Raw genomic sequence first — 15,535 nt, 5'->3', positions numbered from 1 at the left:
ATACTATCTGAGGCCGAGACTCAAGTTTCATGGGCCTCACTGTATTTGGCCCAACAGCTCTTTCCCTCACATTTGAATATTTGAGAATACTTGAAATGGAAGTTGGGTCTTGATTTTTCTCTCTTGTGCAGAGACTTGACTCGAAACTTTTTGAATGGGTCTATTCCAAGAACTTGGGCTTCACTTCCTCTCGTCATTTTGAAACTACTTTAACTTCATAGGCTTAACTTAAGAGTTGCACATTTATTTAACTGTATTATACTAGTCAAGTATAATAAGTATCTACATTACATTATCAGGTTTTTGTTGGGAAACTTTATCAGTGGAACCATTCCAAGAGAAATTGGTAGTATTGCTACTCTGGAAGAACTGTAAGATTCCAAAATGAGTAAGAGTAAATTTGTATAATGCCAATTATACTATACTAACCCAACTTAAATTATTTATAGGTTCTTGCAAGACAATAATCTTGGAGGACCCCTTCCTCCAGAGCTTGGAAATCTGTGTAGACTAAGAAGAGCATATGCTTCTTTCTTTTGTATTTTAAAGTCAGCTTGGTTGGTTCATTACTCATTATTCATTTTAAAGACTAAGAAGAGTGTATGCCTTTTTCAATATCTCTTACTTTTGTTTTGAGAAATGTTGCATAATTTACTAACAATTATGTGGACCATTGCAGAGATATGCAAGGAACAAATATGGAGGGTCCTATTCCTCCTAACATTTATCTCTTGAGAAACCTAACAGAACTGTAAAGCCTTTTGCCACTATATGATAGTTTTAATTATCTTTTTAACCATTTTGTTTGATCAAAATTTTGTTTTAGGAGGATATCTTACCTGAATGTATCGAGTATGGATTTTCCTGATCTGCAAGAGCTGACAAAACTGGAAGAATTGTAAGTTGAGTTGTGGATATATACTTCTTGTGTAATCTTACTATTAGTCTCGTAAAGGACTAAGCTTTACCTTCTTGTGCAGGGTTTTAAGAAGCTGCTCAATTACTAGCCCAATCCCTTCATACATTGGAGAAAGAATGCTAAACATCAAGAAACTGTAAGTTTCTTTGTGTCTCCGCTAGTTTAGGTTTCTTTGTGTTTTGCTAGTTTAGGTTTATGCTATTCTTTTTTCTCTATTGTTTATTTGTTTTGTGTGTATCCTTTCTATTACTGCTAATGGATTTTGACTATATGGATTCATGTCATTCGAATGAGTGATCCATAGATGTCAAAAGAAGGGAAGTGTGTAAATAAAGTTTTGTATATTGGTAACACTAAATGTAAAAGTGCATTTGCTTCTCTAAACATCATTTCTTGGCCCTTAAGAGTTTATTAAGTTTTCAACATATCTTATGTCTTGTCCTTGGTTAGCAATTGTCATATTCAATATATATACTTAGGTGAGATATATATTTTCTCGTTTTTATTAGTTCATTAATAAAGTTTTCTTCGTTTTCTTCTTTCTTTGTGAAGGGCAAGTTAAGAGTTAATTCTTTTCACTTGATGGGAGCTTTGAAGGTGCTTCATTTATGCTAGACCTTGGATACTTGCAAAGAAGATGTACCTTGTAGTTGTATATTGCAGAAGTGTGAAAATTATCTGATAATAATTTTGAGAGATATAGAGTAAATTGTGACTGTTCATCTTTATGTATTTTGTAGACTATTTCTGAAATGTGAAATGGATTATTTGACAATTTTGAGTTATAGTAAAATTTTAATTGTTAAAGGTATACTTGTGTATTTTGTGGATTAATTGGATTGTTTTTAAAATAAGTTGTCTTTTGGACAGTGCTACAGTGCAAAATGATTGATCATATAGCAAAATAATAATAATTATTTTTTTTAAAACTAAAACACATTTACTGATGCCAAAACGCCGTCATAAAAAAAGTGACGCCAAAATGCCGTCAAAAAAATTACTGACGCCAAAATACCATCACAAATTTTTGTGACACCAATTGAGACGCCAAATTTCTAACGCCAAATAGGCGTCACAAAAATTATTTGTGACACCAAATAGGCGTCACAAAAAAGGTGTTATGGTGTAGTGCTAGGTCTAATAAAGCAGTTGTTATGAAGGTATCACCTAAGGTGCATTGTATAGTAGGATGACCAAGTTCAGATAAAGAGGGATATTGTTTAGTTAAAAAGGCTTCATTGGGTATGTTGGTTTTCCTCTTCTTGGTGCACAACTCTTTTAGAAACTTAGCGTGTCCAGATAGACTTTTTATAACATCTAGAAAAGGTAGGTTTATAGTCAGATTTTTAAACACTTTCCTAATCTCATCAAAATTCTCGTCTTTTTTAGACACAAATAGTCTCTGGGGATATGGTGGTTTATCTTTATATTTAGCATAAGGTTCAAAAGTATTATTAGTCTTTGCGTTATTTTTAGCTGTTTTCCATCTAGGTGTCCATATTGGAACCTTTACAGGTGTAGGGTCTTCAATTTCTATTATTGGGTCTTGTAAGGTTTTCTATTTTGGTTGTGGTTTAACTGGTACTTCTACAGTTGTAGGGTCTTTAGTTTATATTATAGTATTTGGTATGGTATCATTTTTAGTTTGCTGTTGATCTTTAGGCATAATCACTTGGTTATCAACTACTTGCCCTGAACGAAGGGTAGTGACTGCCTGTAGGTCCCCTAGAGTTATATTACCATTACACTGAATACTTTTTATTTCAAAGGCAGTGTTTGTTGACTTAGGATTAAACACTACTTGACCTGGAAACATGCCTGTTTGGTTATTATTTTGGTTAGGAGATATGTCAATAACCTTTTGGCACAAAGACTACATCATTTGTATTATTTGTTTCATCATATTAGAGTTTTAATCCTACTGATCTTTCATCAAGTTGGAGTTTTGTTGCATAATTTGATTTTGTTTTTCCAACAAGGCGACTACTACTTCGTCTATAGATGGTTGAACTGAAATTAAGGCTTGTTGAGCATTCATGTCTTGATGTTGATAGTTCTGGGTCATGGGCACTAAACCTCTATTCTGGTCACCTAAGTTTTCTTGTCCTTGAGGTTGAGTTAACTGGTTGAAGTTTGATGGTTGTGGTGGTGGTTGTGCATAAACAAGAGGACAATAGAAGTCGGAATGCTCTAGACTAAAACAGACATTACAACGAGTAGATTTAATGTTCATGACAGGAGTGGGTTGTTGTTTAATAAAGATGGCATCTACCTTTTTAGTGAGGACATCGATAAGAGTTTTAAGCTCTGGATCATGTTTAACCTCAAAAGGAGTGGAGCGGGTAGATTCGTTACCTCCCCAATTGTTGTTCTTCTTAGATTGATCTTCTAAGAATTTATAAGCATCCAAGGCTCCTTTACTAAGAAAACTACCCCTAGTCATGATATCTAGAACCTCCTTATGATGATGTAAAAGTCCCCTTGAAGAAGGCACGGACAAGCGTGTCTTTCGCAAGATTATGATGCGGGCATTCAATGAGAAGATCAGTGAAATAATTTCAGGCCTCTGAAAAGGATTCATGAGGATTCTGGCGGAAGAAATGAATCTTTTGAAGCATTTCATATGTCTTTAGTGGTGGGTAAAACTATTCCATGAACAATTGAACAAGATTAGCCCATGAGTCCACAGAATTAGGCGCTTGGGCAGTTAACCAAGACGTCGCCTTATCGGCTAGGGTGAAAGGGAACACCCTCAGTTTAATTTGTTTCGCACCTACAGTATGATGATGGAATGTGGTAAGAACTTATTCAATCTTACACATATGTTCAATCCTACGCATATGGTCTAACCCATAGCTGGTAACAAATTAAATATATTTGGGGGGATTCGGAAATCCCCCACTGGGTCTTTAATATCAAATAGTTAGTTTACAAGAAGAAGCCTGAAGAGAGACTTTGGAACTAGAACCAGTGTCACACAAAGCATAAAATCCTCTTGACGATGTTGTTATAAAAAATGTATCAAAACCTTTAACCAAATTGAAGCAAACAAGGGATTGAAGCTCCGAATCAGTATCTATCACAATACGTTTTGAATCCCTTACAAAAGACAGTTATATAGACAATGGACTAAGGTTTGGCCACGTTTCAGAAATCGTACGCTTCAAATCAGCAATTATACCGTTAGTCCCGACACTGACACTTATAATTTGCGTCTCGTACATAATAGCAAAAAGAGCAGTCCCATCCATGTCTTCATTTGCCAAAAACAACAAAATTAAATTGATGAACATATGTAAATGTATTTGTTTCACCCCTAACACTGGTACAAACACTGTTCACTATTTCTCTGACACTACCACCACTCACAGCACTGTTCACCCTTTCCTATCTTGGCCGCCCCCTCTCTCTTTTAGGTATTCTCCTCTTAGACTAATGAATCTCCTCCCCTTTCCTCTCTCCTCTCCTTTTCCTTTATATCATTCCCTCCCTCCATCCTAGCCTTCCATCTGTCCCTTCATCTCGCGGCTCTCATCTTTCCACGTATAGGGTTTCGTACCGCGACCCACTGTCCTTCCTTAGATCCTGTGCACCATGGCTATGTACCTTACGCTGACCTGGGCGCATACACCCGCTGATCTCCTTGGGCTCTTATTCTACCACCACAGATGCCCCTCTCGAGTCCGCGATCCTCCTGCGACGGGGGTCGAGTCCGGCGTATTCTAGATGTCGGCCGTGGCCTTCCTCCTCCCTTGCATTGCTGGATTCAGGCACTCCCCACGTGCCTACGGCTTGCGCCTCTTCGATTCTAGTGTCTCCACGCGTCATCCCCTGGCTAGTCCCTTTGTGGTCTCCTCGATTTCAGCTCCTCTCAAATTACGGTTTTACCCTTCCCTTTTTATAAAAGCCCACTCGATTCTTCCTTCTCTCTCATTTTACTCTCCTCTAAATTTATTCTCACCCCCTTACTCATCTCATCTTTTGGTTGCTCTGATCAAGCGCGTGGTCGTCCCCTGTGTTTTCTTTGTGCTCCAGCTCTTGTGTCAGCCACTCTCCTTCCTTCCCAGGTTGGTCTTCTTCCCTCTCTATTTCCCTTTTCTTTTTGTACTGTGTATTTCCCCCTTAAATTGCGATTTTCTCTTTCCTCCCTCTCCTACCTGCTGTGACTGTGTGTTTTCTTCCTTGAAGTCCTCCCCAAAATGTCGAATTCCAGATCCGACGACTCTTCCTACTCCCCTTCTCACAGTGTTGCATCTCCCCCTCCCCTTGATCCGACTGAGGCCCCCTCCACCTCTGGACAACCCCTTGCCCTTCAGCCGCCTCCCCCACGCAGCCGTAGACCTAACCTAGAGGTGGTTAAGGCGGCCTACGGTATTCCTGCTGACGTCACCTTAGAACATGTGCCTGACCTAACTTACTATCCCCATTTGGTCCCTTACAAATCGGGGTGTCTCATGGCCATGGTAGGGCAAATCATTGATGGGTTTTGCTTTCCCTTCACCCGTCTAGACGCCGAGGTGTATAACCATTTTAACATCCCCCCTTGCCAAGGCATTGGCAACTTCTGGAGGGTCATGTATGCTGCGAACCATTACAATAGATTCGGGATTCCCAAGATAACGGGTCGCGACATGATCGCTCACTTTTACATTAAAAAGAGCACGAAGGATGTCAGTGTGGGCTACCATTCCTTCTGTGTCCGCCCTAGAAAACAACATTTTGTCCTCCGTGTCACCTCTTCGGACAAGGTGTGGCACCATTATCCATTGTATATCTCATGAAACTTCCTATCCGCGGATCTTCTTCCTGAACTGAACCTTAATCATATGGCTGTCCTTCCTAGTGGTGAGTCCCTCTTTTATTTATCCTTCGATGTGTATGTACCTTGGTTCCTCATCTGATCTTGCGACTCTTTGTTGTAGGTTGGCGCCCAGACTCGAAGTCGCGACCCTACGACCATATTTCCTCCACCATTTTCCAGAAGTTCCGCGATCTTGGACCCTCTCAATCCATAGTCCTTGGAATTTATCCCAACACCGCCACTCCGCTGCTGTCTGACCCCCAACTGAAGGTCATTGGAGGGTATACTACCCCCTTTTTCCGCCCCCTCCACCCAAGGAACGAAAACCTCGAAATTCACCGCCCTTTAGAAAAAGATGCCATCCCAAGAAATCCCAACACCCTACAGTCACTACACACCAGCCCCCACCTCATTCCTCCAACTCCCCCTCTCATTCCGCGGCTCACCCCTCTTACCAATCCCTGACCACTTGGGAAGATCAGTACCTGTCCCCTCATTCTCCATCTGCGGCTTCCCTTCCTTCCGACATGGGTGCTAACAAACGGAAGCTATTTGACAGCAATTCGGATGAAGATGCTGTCATCGAGGTTGCCCCCTCCACTGTTGCCCGCTCATCCCCTGGCCCGGCTTCAAAGCGTCCGCGGCATTCTGCATTTGATGAGCTCCCCGCCAATCTACCTACTACAGTACCTGCTGCACCCGCCCATCCAAAACAGCGGCATGGTAAGGAGCCAGCTCTCAGGTCTAGTAAAAGGGTTGCTGACCCTATCCCTACTTTGTGCCCCACTTTCAAGGTTCGAAATCGCATCATTAATACCAATGATTCGGCCTTAGAGAACCCCGCAGTGGCCTCCTCCCTGTTCTATGGGTCTCATCTTCCCAAAGACCTTGCTTATGCAGAAGGGGGCTCCTTTGATCACCACAGAACCTCATTCTATACTGGCTGGGAGAAGGTATTCTTTTCCTCGCACTAGATAACTTTCCTCCACTTTTCTAGGTAACCTGACCCTTGTTCTCTCTTTCAGATGAGTCTGGATATCTTGTACATGATCCACGACCTCTTTGGCACTAGGTCCAAAGTTGAATAGCTGGAGATAGAAGTTGCCCGACTTGGACAACTTAGTGAGGTTCGTGGAACTGGATAAGCTCAGAGCCCAGGACAAACTCAAGTCCGCTGAGGCCTCCCACCTGGCCTATATGGATAAGGTTAATGACCGCCTGAGTCATCAGTGTGAAACCCTCCTATCGCAGCACAATGCAACCATCTCATTTCTCTCCCAGAAACATAAGGAAGATACAACAGCCCTCCTCAAACAACATGAATCCGACATGGATGAACTCCAGGATCACTTCAGGGCCCAGGCAGACAAGAGGGTGGCTAAGAAGATCAAAGAGGAGTATGACAGGCTTATCAAAGAAGGCCGCCTCCTTCCCAAAGCCCCTGGATCTGTCCCTGGGTCCGAGGTCGCGGTGGCACTCATGGATCCTACCCCTTCTACCGCGGTCACCGTTCCCGAGGTAGGGAAATTGGTAGCTGGGGCCATTGATGCGGCTGCGGACGCTGTTATTGAGGAGGCCGTTGATACAGTGATTCAAGAAGAAGTTTAGATGTCCTTTGTCTTTAGAATAGTTTCTTTGTGCCTTGTATTTGTTTCTACTGCCGTTGTTTTTTTGCCACACTTGTTACGCTACACTTTATTCCCTCTTATTCCCCCTCATGATGGTTGATGAGGGCTTATTGCCTCCTTTTGCTTGTGATGGTTGTGTTATTTGCCTTGTATAATATGTTTTTATGTATGCTTTATCTCTTTATGGGCTCACTGCACAGTAATGCACTTTTCGTAGCAAAATTCATGTTCCCACATCTACTTCTCCTAAGGAAAGCAACTCGATTTGCCTTTTCTCTTTTGGCTCAGTGACTTGATTGCCCCTGCCTGAGCCGGGCCCCCTCCCCTTTTACTTAGGCCGGACCCCTTGCCCGCGGCCGGCGAAAACCCCTCGCCGCTACTTTCCTAGGATCTCATGTCTGCCGTCCAGGGCCACTCATTTTGCCCCGGTTCGGTTGGGACCTCATACTCATCATGGGGCAACTCATTTTGCCCCAGCTTAGCTCGAACCTCTCGTCCGCAGAGGGCTCATCCCCTCCATCGCCTTCACTCTGAAGGGCAAGCACAGTTCATGTAACAATGTCCATCCCAAAAGTGCTATGGTTTTATATATGTACAAATAGCTCATACAGCTGATGGCCTCTCCCATTACATTCACTCGTGAAACTTTTTCAATAATCTTACATTCCACGGTCTCTCTACCATTTTTCCTTCCAGGGTTTGAAACTTGTATGTTCCTGTCCCTCCAACATCCACCACAGTATAGGGTCCCTCCCAGTTTGGACCCAATTTCCCCTCACTCGCTTTCTTTGTGCTGGGGGTCACTCTATATAGCACCATATCTCCTATCTTGAATCTCCTCAATCTCACCCTCTTGTTGTACTGCCTTTGGAGGCGGCGATGATACTCTTCTAGTCTTATGCGCGCGGTGTCCTTTCTTTCTTCAGCCAAATTCATGTCCCTGGACAGGATGCCCCAGTTGGACCCCTTCTCGATAGCTCGAGTTCGAGTGGTAGCCGCCACCACCATCTCGACGGCGGTATCCGCGACCTCTACGATAAATGCGACAATGAAAAGGGAGTCTCCTTGGTGGTTGTCTGTGGTGTAGTTCGATAAGCCCACAACACATGGTTTAATTCGTCGGCCTAGGCCCCTTTTTTATCTTCCAATTTCCTCTTGAGATTGCTAAGTATGGTTTTGTTGGAGGACTCAGCCTGTCCATTGCCCTCGGGGTTGTAAGGGGCAGAGAATCCCTGTTTTACATGATAGGCTTGCAAAAACTTCTTCACCTTAGAGCCCGTGAACTGGGTTCCATTGTCCGCGATAATGGCGTATTGGCAGCCTGGATTGACATATTATGTTTTCCCACAAGAATTTGATCACTTGCACCTCTTTCACTTGCTACAGCGGCACGACCTCAATCCATTTTGTAAAGTAGTCGGTCATGGCCAGCATGAATCTCCTCTTACCACTAGCCATGGGTAGCAGTCCTACTATGTCGAGGGCCCACATTGCGAATGGCCATGGACTAGACACGTTGTGTAGCGGCTCTACTGGGGCAAATATCAGTTGAGAAAATCTCTGACATTTCTCACATTTTTTGGCAAACTCCAGAGCGTCTCTCTTCATGTGAGGCCAAAAGTATCCTTGCATTAACAGCCAGTGGGCCGTTGTCCTGCCCACTGAATGGCTCCCACAATCTCCCCCATGTAACTCCCCGAGCACCTCTTGCGCCAGCCTCGATCCCAGACATTTCAATAAAGGCCCATTGAAATTCTTTCTGTATAATTCCCCTCCCAACAGCATATACCTCTGGGATGCCTGTTCTAGTCTTTGTTTCTCTCTCGGGTCAATCACCTCAACTCCAGACAAGAATTGCTTAAGAGGCTCCATCCAACCTTCATCCTCCTCCGCGGTGTTCAGTATCTCCAGAGGCTCCTCGATACTCGGTCTTTCCAGTTTCCTCACTTCGATAATCCTTTCCTCAGATCCTGGCATGGCTGCGGCCACATAGGCCAGAGCATCTGCATGGCGGTTTTCCCCATGGTTTAAGTGTATAAATCGGATCTGTGTGAACTTTGCCGCCCACCGTAAGATTCCCAAATATTTCGCCATTCTAGGGCACCTTGCCATGAACCCGCCGTTTGCTTGACATACCACTAAATTTGAGTCAGAGTAAATGGTAAGTTCCCTCACTCCCAAACTCTCAGCCATCCTCATGCCCGCAATCACTACCTTATATTCTGCCTCATTATTTGAAGCCGTGAAGCCTAACTTCATTGTTTGTTCCAGTCTATTGTTATCCGGCGTGACCAGCACCACACCTATTCTGTTGCCTGCATCTATTGCCGATCCATCCGCGAAGACCCTCCATCCATTCCTCTCGTCCCACAGATTCAAACAATCCACTTCCTCTTCTCGCTTAGGTTCAAAGACCATCTCTTCCCCCCAAGTAGGATCTTCCACAGGGAACTCAACCAAAAACTCCTCCACTGCCTGGGCTTTCTCCGCAGTTTTGATCTGATATTGGATCTTATATGAACTCAACATCATGACCCATTTCAGCATTCTTCCTAATTTCTCCGCTCTCAGAGCTTGTTTGAGGTGCAAATTTGTCACCACGACCACTGCATGAGCTTCGAAATAAGGTTTCAACTTAAGGGCCGAAAATACCAAGGCAAGAGCATACTTCTCCACTCGGCTGTATCTAGTCTTCGTATCTAACAAAGTCTTACTCTGGAAATACACCGGTTTTTCCATTTTATCCACAACGCGAACGAGGACCGAGCTGATAGCATACTCTGTGACCCCCAGATACAAATATAATTTCTCTCCTAATTCGGGCTGCGATAATAGAGGTGCTACCCCAAGATACCTTTTTAGCTCTTGAAACGCTCTTTCACACTCTGCTGTCCATGCAAAATCTGTGGTGTTCCTCAGCAATCTGTACAGCGGCCTGCACTTGTCGGATGATTTTGAAATGAATTTGTTCAGGGTCGCGACTCGTCCTGCCAACCACTGCACCTCCTTCACTGTCTGAGGAGATGGCATCTCCACCAATGACCGTATCTGTTCGGGGTTTGCCTGTATTCCCCGCTGTGTCACAATATACCCCAGGAATTTCCCAGTGGTGACTCCGAATGTGCACTTCTCTGGGTTGAGTTTCAAATTGTGTGCCTGCAGTATCCCAAATGGTTCCCTCAACCCTTCCAAGTGCTCTGACTTTGACATGCTTTTCTCCACCATATCGTCTATGTATATCTCAATTCCCTTTCAAATTTTACTCTCGAACATTTTCTCCCCTAACCGTTGGAAGGTAGCTCCTGCGTTTTTTAACCCGAACGACATTCTCGTATAGCAGTAAGTACCCCCTTCCACCACGAATGACGTCTTTTCCTGATCAGGTCCATACATCATAGCCTGGTTGTATCCCATGGACGCATCCATAAATGAGAACATTCTAAACCCTGCCGTTCTATCCACCAACTCGTCTACTCGTGGCATAGGATAACTGTCCTTGGGGCACTCCAAGTTTATGTCCGTAAAGTCAACACACATTCGCACCTTGCCATTTTTCTTTGGGACCGTGACTATATTGGACAGCTAGTCTGTGAACTCCATCTCCCTTATTATCCCCGCTCCTTTCAACCTGGCAACCTCCTCTCGGATTCCTTCCGCATACTTAGGTCTCACACCCTCATCTTACGTCTTCTTTGGTTTTGCATCCTCCCTCATATGCAGTCGGTGACATGCGAAATCAGGGTCCAGCCCAGTGATATCCGCTATTCCCCACGCAAACACATCTCTGTTAACTTCTTCGACAAGCATTGTACCAGCTTACTTTTCCACTCCTCCATCAAATTAGACCCTACTGATGTAAACTTCTCTTCTTCGCCCTCTCCCAGATTCACTATCTCAACCTCATCTAAAGTTTTCGGACCCACCGCGACCTCCTCATCCCCTTCCATTGCCCTGCACTGTAATTGCTATGCTTGCCTTTTCCTGGGGTGGAATGGTTCGCCTCCCGGCCCATGGACCATCCTTTTAACGGTATCCTGATGACTGTTCTTCGATGCCACCTGATCTCCGCGGACTTCGTACATTCCCGTTGGGGTGGGGAATCGAATAACTTGGTAATATGTCAAAGGCACCGCTTTCATCTCGTGGATCCACCGCTTCCCTAGGATCGCATTGTATTGAGAGTTGGAATCGACCACCATAAATCTTGAAAACACAGTCACAGGCCCTGTCGTCACTGGTTATAAAAGCTCTCCCATAGGCTCCGTGACGCTTCCATTAAATCCATACAAACTGGACTGCGGCGGCCTTAGTTGCCCCGGATCAATCCTCATTTCCTCCAACGCTCCCCTAAACAACAAGTCCACAACACTGCCACAATCAATCAATACCCTTTTGACCATGTAATTGCCCATCGCCACCGTAATGACCAACGCATCTTCATGTGGGGTATCGATGGCTCGGAGATCCGCACAAGAAAATGTAATCTTGTCTCCCCAACTACGAACCTTATCCTCAACTTCCCATTGCAAAAAAGGATTTTCGCTTTTCAAATATGAGAGAAATTTATGTTTTAATAGGAGATGAAGTGGAATTTTAATAGAGCTAGAAAAATACCCTTGTGGGAGCTTTAATATTAAGACTAGAAAGTAGACCCGTGCATACGCACTGGCTCTTTTAAAAATTTGCTCAACAATCATAACAAATCGTGATTCCTGTTTTCGTCGCTAACCTATTTTAATTTCCTAACAAATTATTTTAATCAAGTCTTAAAAACCCGTTTTAATTTCTTAACACATTGTTTTAATTATGTTTTAAAAACCCATGTTTTTTAATTGGGGGAGGGATACCATTTTAATTTGGAAATAAAGAGTTTTTATGCTACTATTTGAGTTTTGGGTTTAAAAAGAAAGGAGATTCCCGTTTGAATTTGGATTCTAAAAGGAAAAGAGTTTCCCGTTTTAAGTTAACTATTAAGTTGATGACGTGGAATTTTAATAGAGCTCGAAAAATACTCCTTGTGGGAGCTTTAATATTAAGACTAGAAAGTAGACCCGTGCATACGCACTAGCTCTTTTAAAAATTTGCTCAACAATCATAACAAATTGTGATTCCTATTTTCGTGGCTAACTTGTTTTAATTTCCTAACAAATTGTTTTAATCAACTCTTAAAAACCCGTTTTAATTTCTTAACAAATTGTTTTAATTAAGTTTTAAAAATCCGTGTTTTTTAATTGGGGGAGGAATCCCATTTTAATTTGAAAATAAAGAGTTTTTATGCTACTATTTGAGTTGTGGTTTTAAAAGGAAAGGAGATTCCCGTTTGAAGTTGGATTCTAAAAGAAAAAGAGTTTCCCGTTTTAAGTTAACTATTAAGTTGATTAAGTGGAATTTTAATATAGCTCGAAAAATACCCCTTGTGGGAGTTTTAGTATTAAGATATAGATAAAAATAATAAGAATAAATAAAATAAAAAAAAGATAAAGATTAGTGGAGATAGGAAAGGTAAAGAGATAAGCCTTCATCTCTGTTTTACGGGGGGTTTTTAAAAAAAGGGACACAGAGAGGAGTTTACATAGGAGTTCATATGGAGAGTTTTTTTAACACAGAGAAGAAAAAAGACAGTTTTATGCATAGAGGAAAAATGAGGCTTCTTGCTAGAGATCTACTGATGGTAGAAGCATATCATGAGTGAGTAGATATTTTTATCTTTCACAGAACTTAGATTTTTATTATGTATAGAAAACTTTGCTGTCAAATATACAAGGTTTATGCTCATTATTCTTTTGCTTGTTTCTACGTTATTTGCTGTCGAATTTGGAATACATATTGTTAATTGTATTGTTGAATACTAATTGATTTGTATGATGTCAAATTTGGAATACATATTGTTAATCGTATTGTCAAATACTAATAATTATTTTTCGCTAGTCGCCCCTTCGAGCCTTTCTTTAGCCTTTCATAAACCGCAAATCCTTTACCCTTTTACAAAACAAAATAAAAATAAAAATCAGCCTACCCATCTTTGAATGAGTCTGAGAATAGAGATGAAATGAAGAATAGAAAAGAGAAAGACCTGTGAAACCAAGAATTTGTTAGTTGTTTCAAATAAGAAAAGGAAGTATCCATCCAAAGAAAAGAAAAAAAAATAAAAAGTTAGAACTCCAAAAAATAGAATCAAAGGAGTCAAAAGCCAAAAGAAAAAGGAAAAAAATGGCTAAGGATGGAAACAATGTGTAGAAGAAAAGTAAGAACAAGGTTTTCTCTAGTTACATGATAAATGTAAAATGATTAGTCTACCTACGAAATGAGTGATGAATTCACAACGTAAGTAAACTAATTTGTAGTTTGTGAGTACCTTCACTGGTTGTATTGCATTTGACTTAGTTTAACCCAATAGAACTACGAAATATAAGGGATTTAAACTACAGTTTTGGGCTCTTAAAACTACGAAATAAAAACAGGTTGTATTGCATTTATCAAAGATATTTTCTACTCTCAATCCTATGAGATATAGTGGAGTAGAGTGATTCGTTCCACTCTTAGTCCTTCCGTATGCTTCTTTTCTAGTCTCAATACTCTACTTAAAGTCAATGAGAGCTTTACGAAAAGGGGACTAGACTACGATGCAACTACCCACGAAATGCACTAGTAGGTTATCAGAATACTAAGGGAATGCTACGTTGATTCGATGTTAAGGAGTTAGAGGGGGATTGATTCCACCTTAACTCAACTTAATCCACTAGCGACGAGTCGTAAGTAATCGAATTGAACTGCTAAAAGCAAGAGAACAATCGGTTCTTCCTAATCCCTAATTACACATGGCATTTCTACCAATTAATAACTAGCATGTGAACAATTAAACCCATTCTCATGGTGAACTAATTATTTTCGGCGTGGAATAGAATTTCTGACGACTCTACGATAAACGGAATCAAGCTTTCATCAAGGCTTCTCAACCCCCTCTAATGGAGGTTTAGCCTTGAATCATTCCGCAATCATTTCCATTTAAATTTAAACTAAACATAATATAAAGCATTGAAATTTACTTAATGAAACAATAATGGAATCTAATTAATAACTAAGAATTGAATGATAACAAGAATTGAAATTAGATCTAATAAATTGTAAATGACAAAAACGAAATTGAATAATAATAACTATTTATTTGTCTAATGAAATGAAGAACAAAGATTCAAAGGTTTTATCTAAACAAGGATTTGAAACTAATTAAATAAAACAATTAAATCTAGATCTAGAAGCTATTTTAATGGTTACTTTCTATTCTAAGCTATCTACCTAACCTAACTGCCATTGACTGCCATTAACACTGAGTTAAGCTTTTGTTTTTATACATCCAGATCCAAAAATCGTGCATGGGCTTGGAGCCATGTTTTGGGCCAGAGAATCAGGCCCAAAACCCAATTCTTTCAGTCCAAAAAGGCCTCTTCAGCTGCAGTTGGCTTCCACAGACTTTTCGTCCACTTCTGCTCCTCTGATTGGGTCAAGGCTTGGACCATTGCAAAGCTCTTTCCGAGCTGGTCGTTTTGACATAAGGTAGGCCTCATTCCGAGGTCTGAGTCCAAAGCTATGACATTCGGAAGTTCTGCTGACTTTTGCTCCTTTATCTCGCTAAAGTGGCACATTTTACGCACATAATGGACTTTGAAGCCTGAAATGCATAAAAACACGTAATCAGTATTAACTCTTACTTATTATTCACATAATTGGTCTAACAGTATGATTATTAAGGGGTTAAAACTACAGTTTTGGGCTCTTATCAAACCACCCCAAAAACAAACATTTTGCTTGTCCTCAAGCAAAAGATGAGAAATTAGAATAAGTGACCAAAAATGGAGTTCTACCTAATCTCGTTTATTTGAGTGCGATTGCATTGACCATATGCAACAAGGCCTTAAACCACTAGGAATTCCCTAGTGGACGAAGTTATAGCCTCGTGAGAGTTTTCGATGAAGGTACTCACAAACTTCATCTATACTACAACGACTAAGAAAATAAAACTATTGTTCCTTATTCATGCTCCAAATTATCTATACATCTCACTAGCTATGAACAAGAATAACCAAGTAAAAAACCTAAGTTAATATATGCATAATAATCTATCATCTACAATAAACATATACACAATGAGTAGTACTATAAAATGTTTAGCAGGTTTGTTTCGAGAAC

The 15,535-nt window shown here is 41.3% G+C and overlaps 1 protein-coding gene and 1 long non-coding RNA gene across 2 annotated transcripts; one reads left to right on the top strand and one right to left on the bottom strand.

Moving 5' to 3' along the window:
- Window positions 1–679: 679 nt before the first annotated feature.
- Window positions 680–1,254, top strand: LOC147498337 (uncharacterized). The gene is made up of 3 exons (XR_015195234.1): window positions 680–751; window positions 827–898; window positions 981–1,254. It is a non-coding gene; the product is annotated as an uncharacterized LOC147498337 (long non-coding RNA).
- Window positions 1,255–8,728: 7,474 nt separating this feature from the next.
- Window positions 8,729–10,573, bottom strand: LOC147498336 (uncharacterized). Its single transcript, XM_086563211.1, has one exon. The coding sequence runs from the start codon at window positions 10,571–10,573 to the stop codon at window positions 8,729–8,731; it is 1,845 nt and encodes a 614-aa protein (XP_086419337.1).
- Window positions 10,574–15,535: the final 4,962 nt, after the last annotated feature.

This window comes from Coptis chinensis, chromosome 5 (assembly GCF_015680905.1).
Source record: "Coptis chinensis isolate HL-2020 chromosome 5, ASM1568090v1, whole genome shotgun sequence".
Classification (NCBI taxonomy): Eukaryota; Viridiplantae; Streptophyta; class Magnoliopsida; order Ranunculales; family Ranunculaceae; genus Coptis; species Coptis chinensis.
Note: the sequence above shows the minus strand (reverse complement) of the source record. Positions and strands in the feature narration are given on the sequence as shown.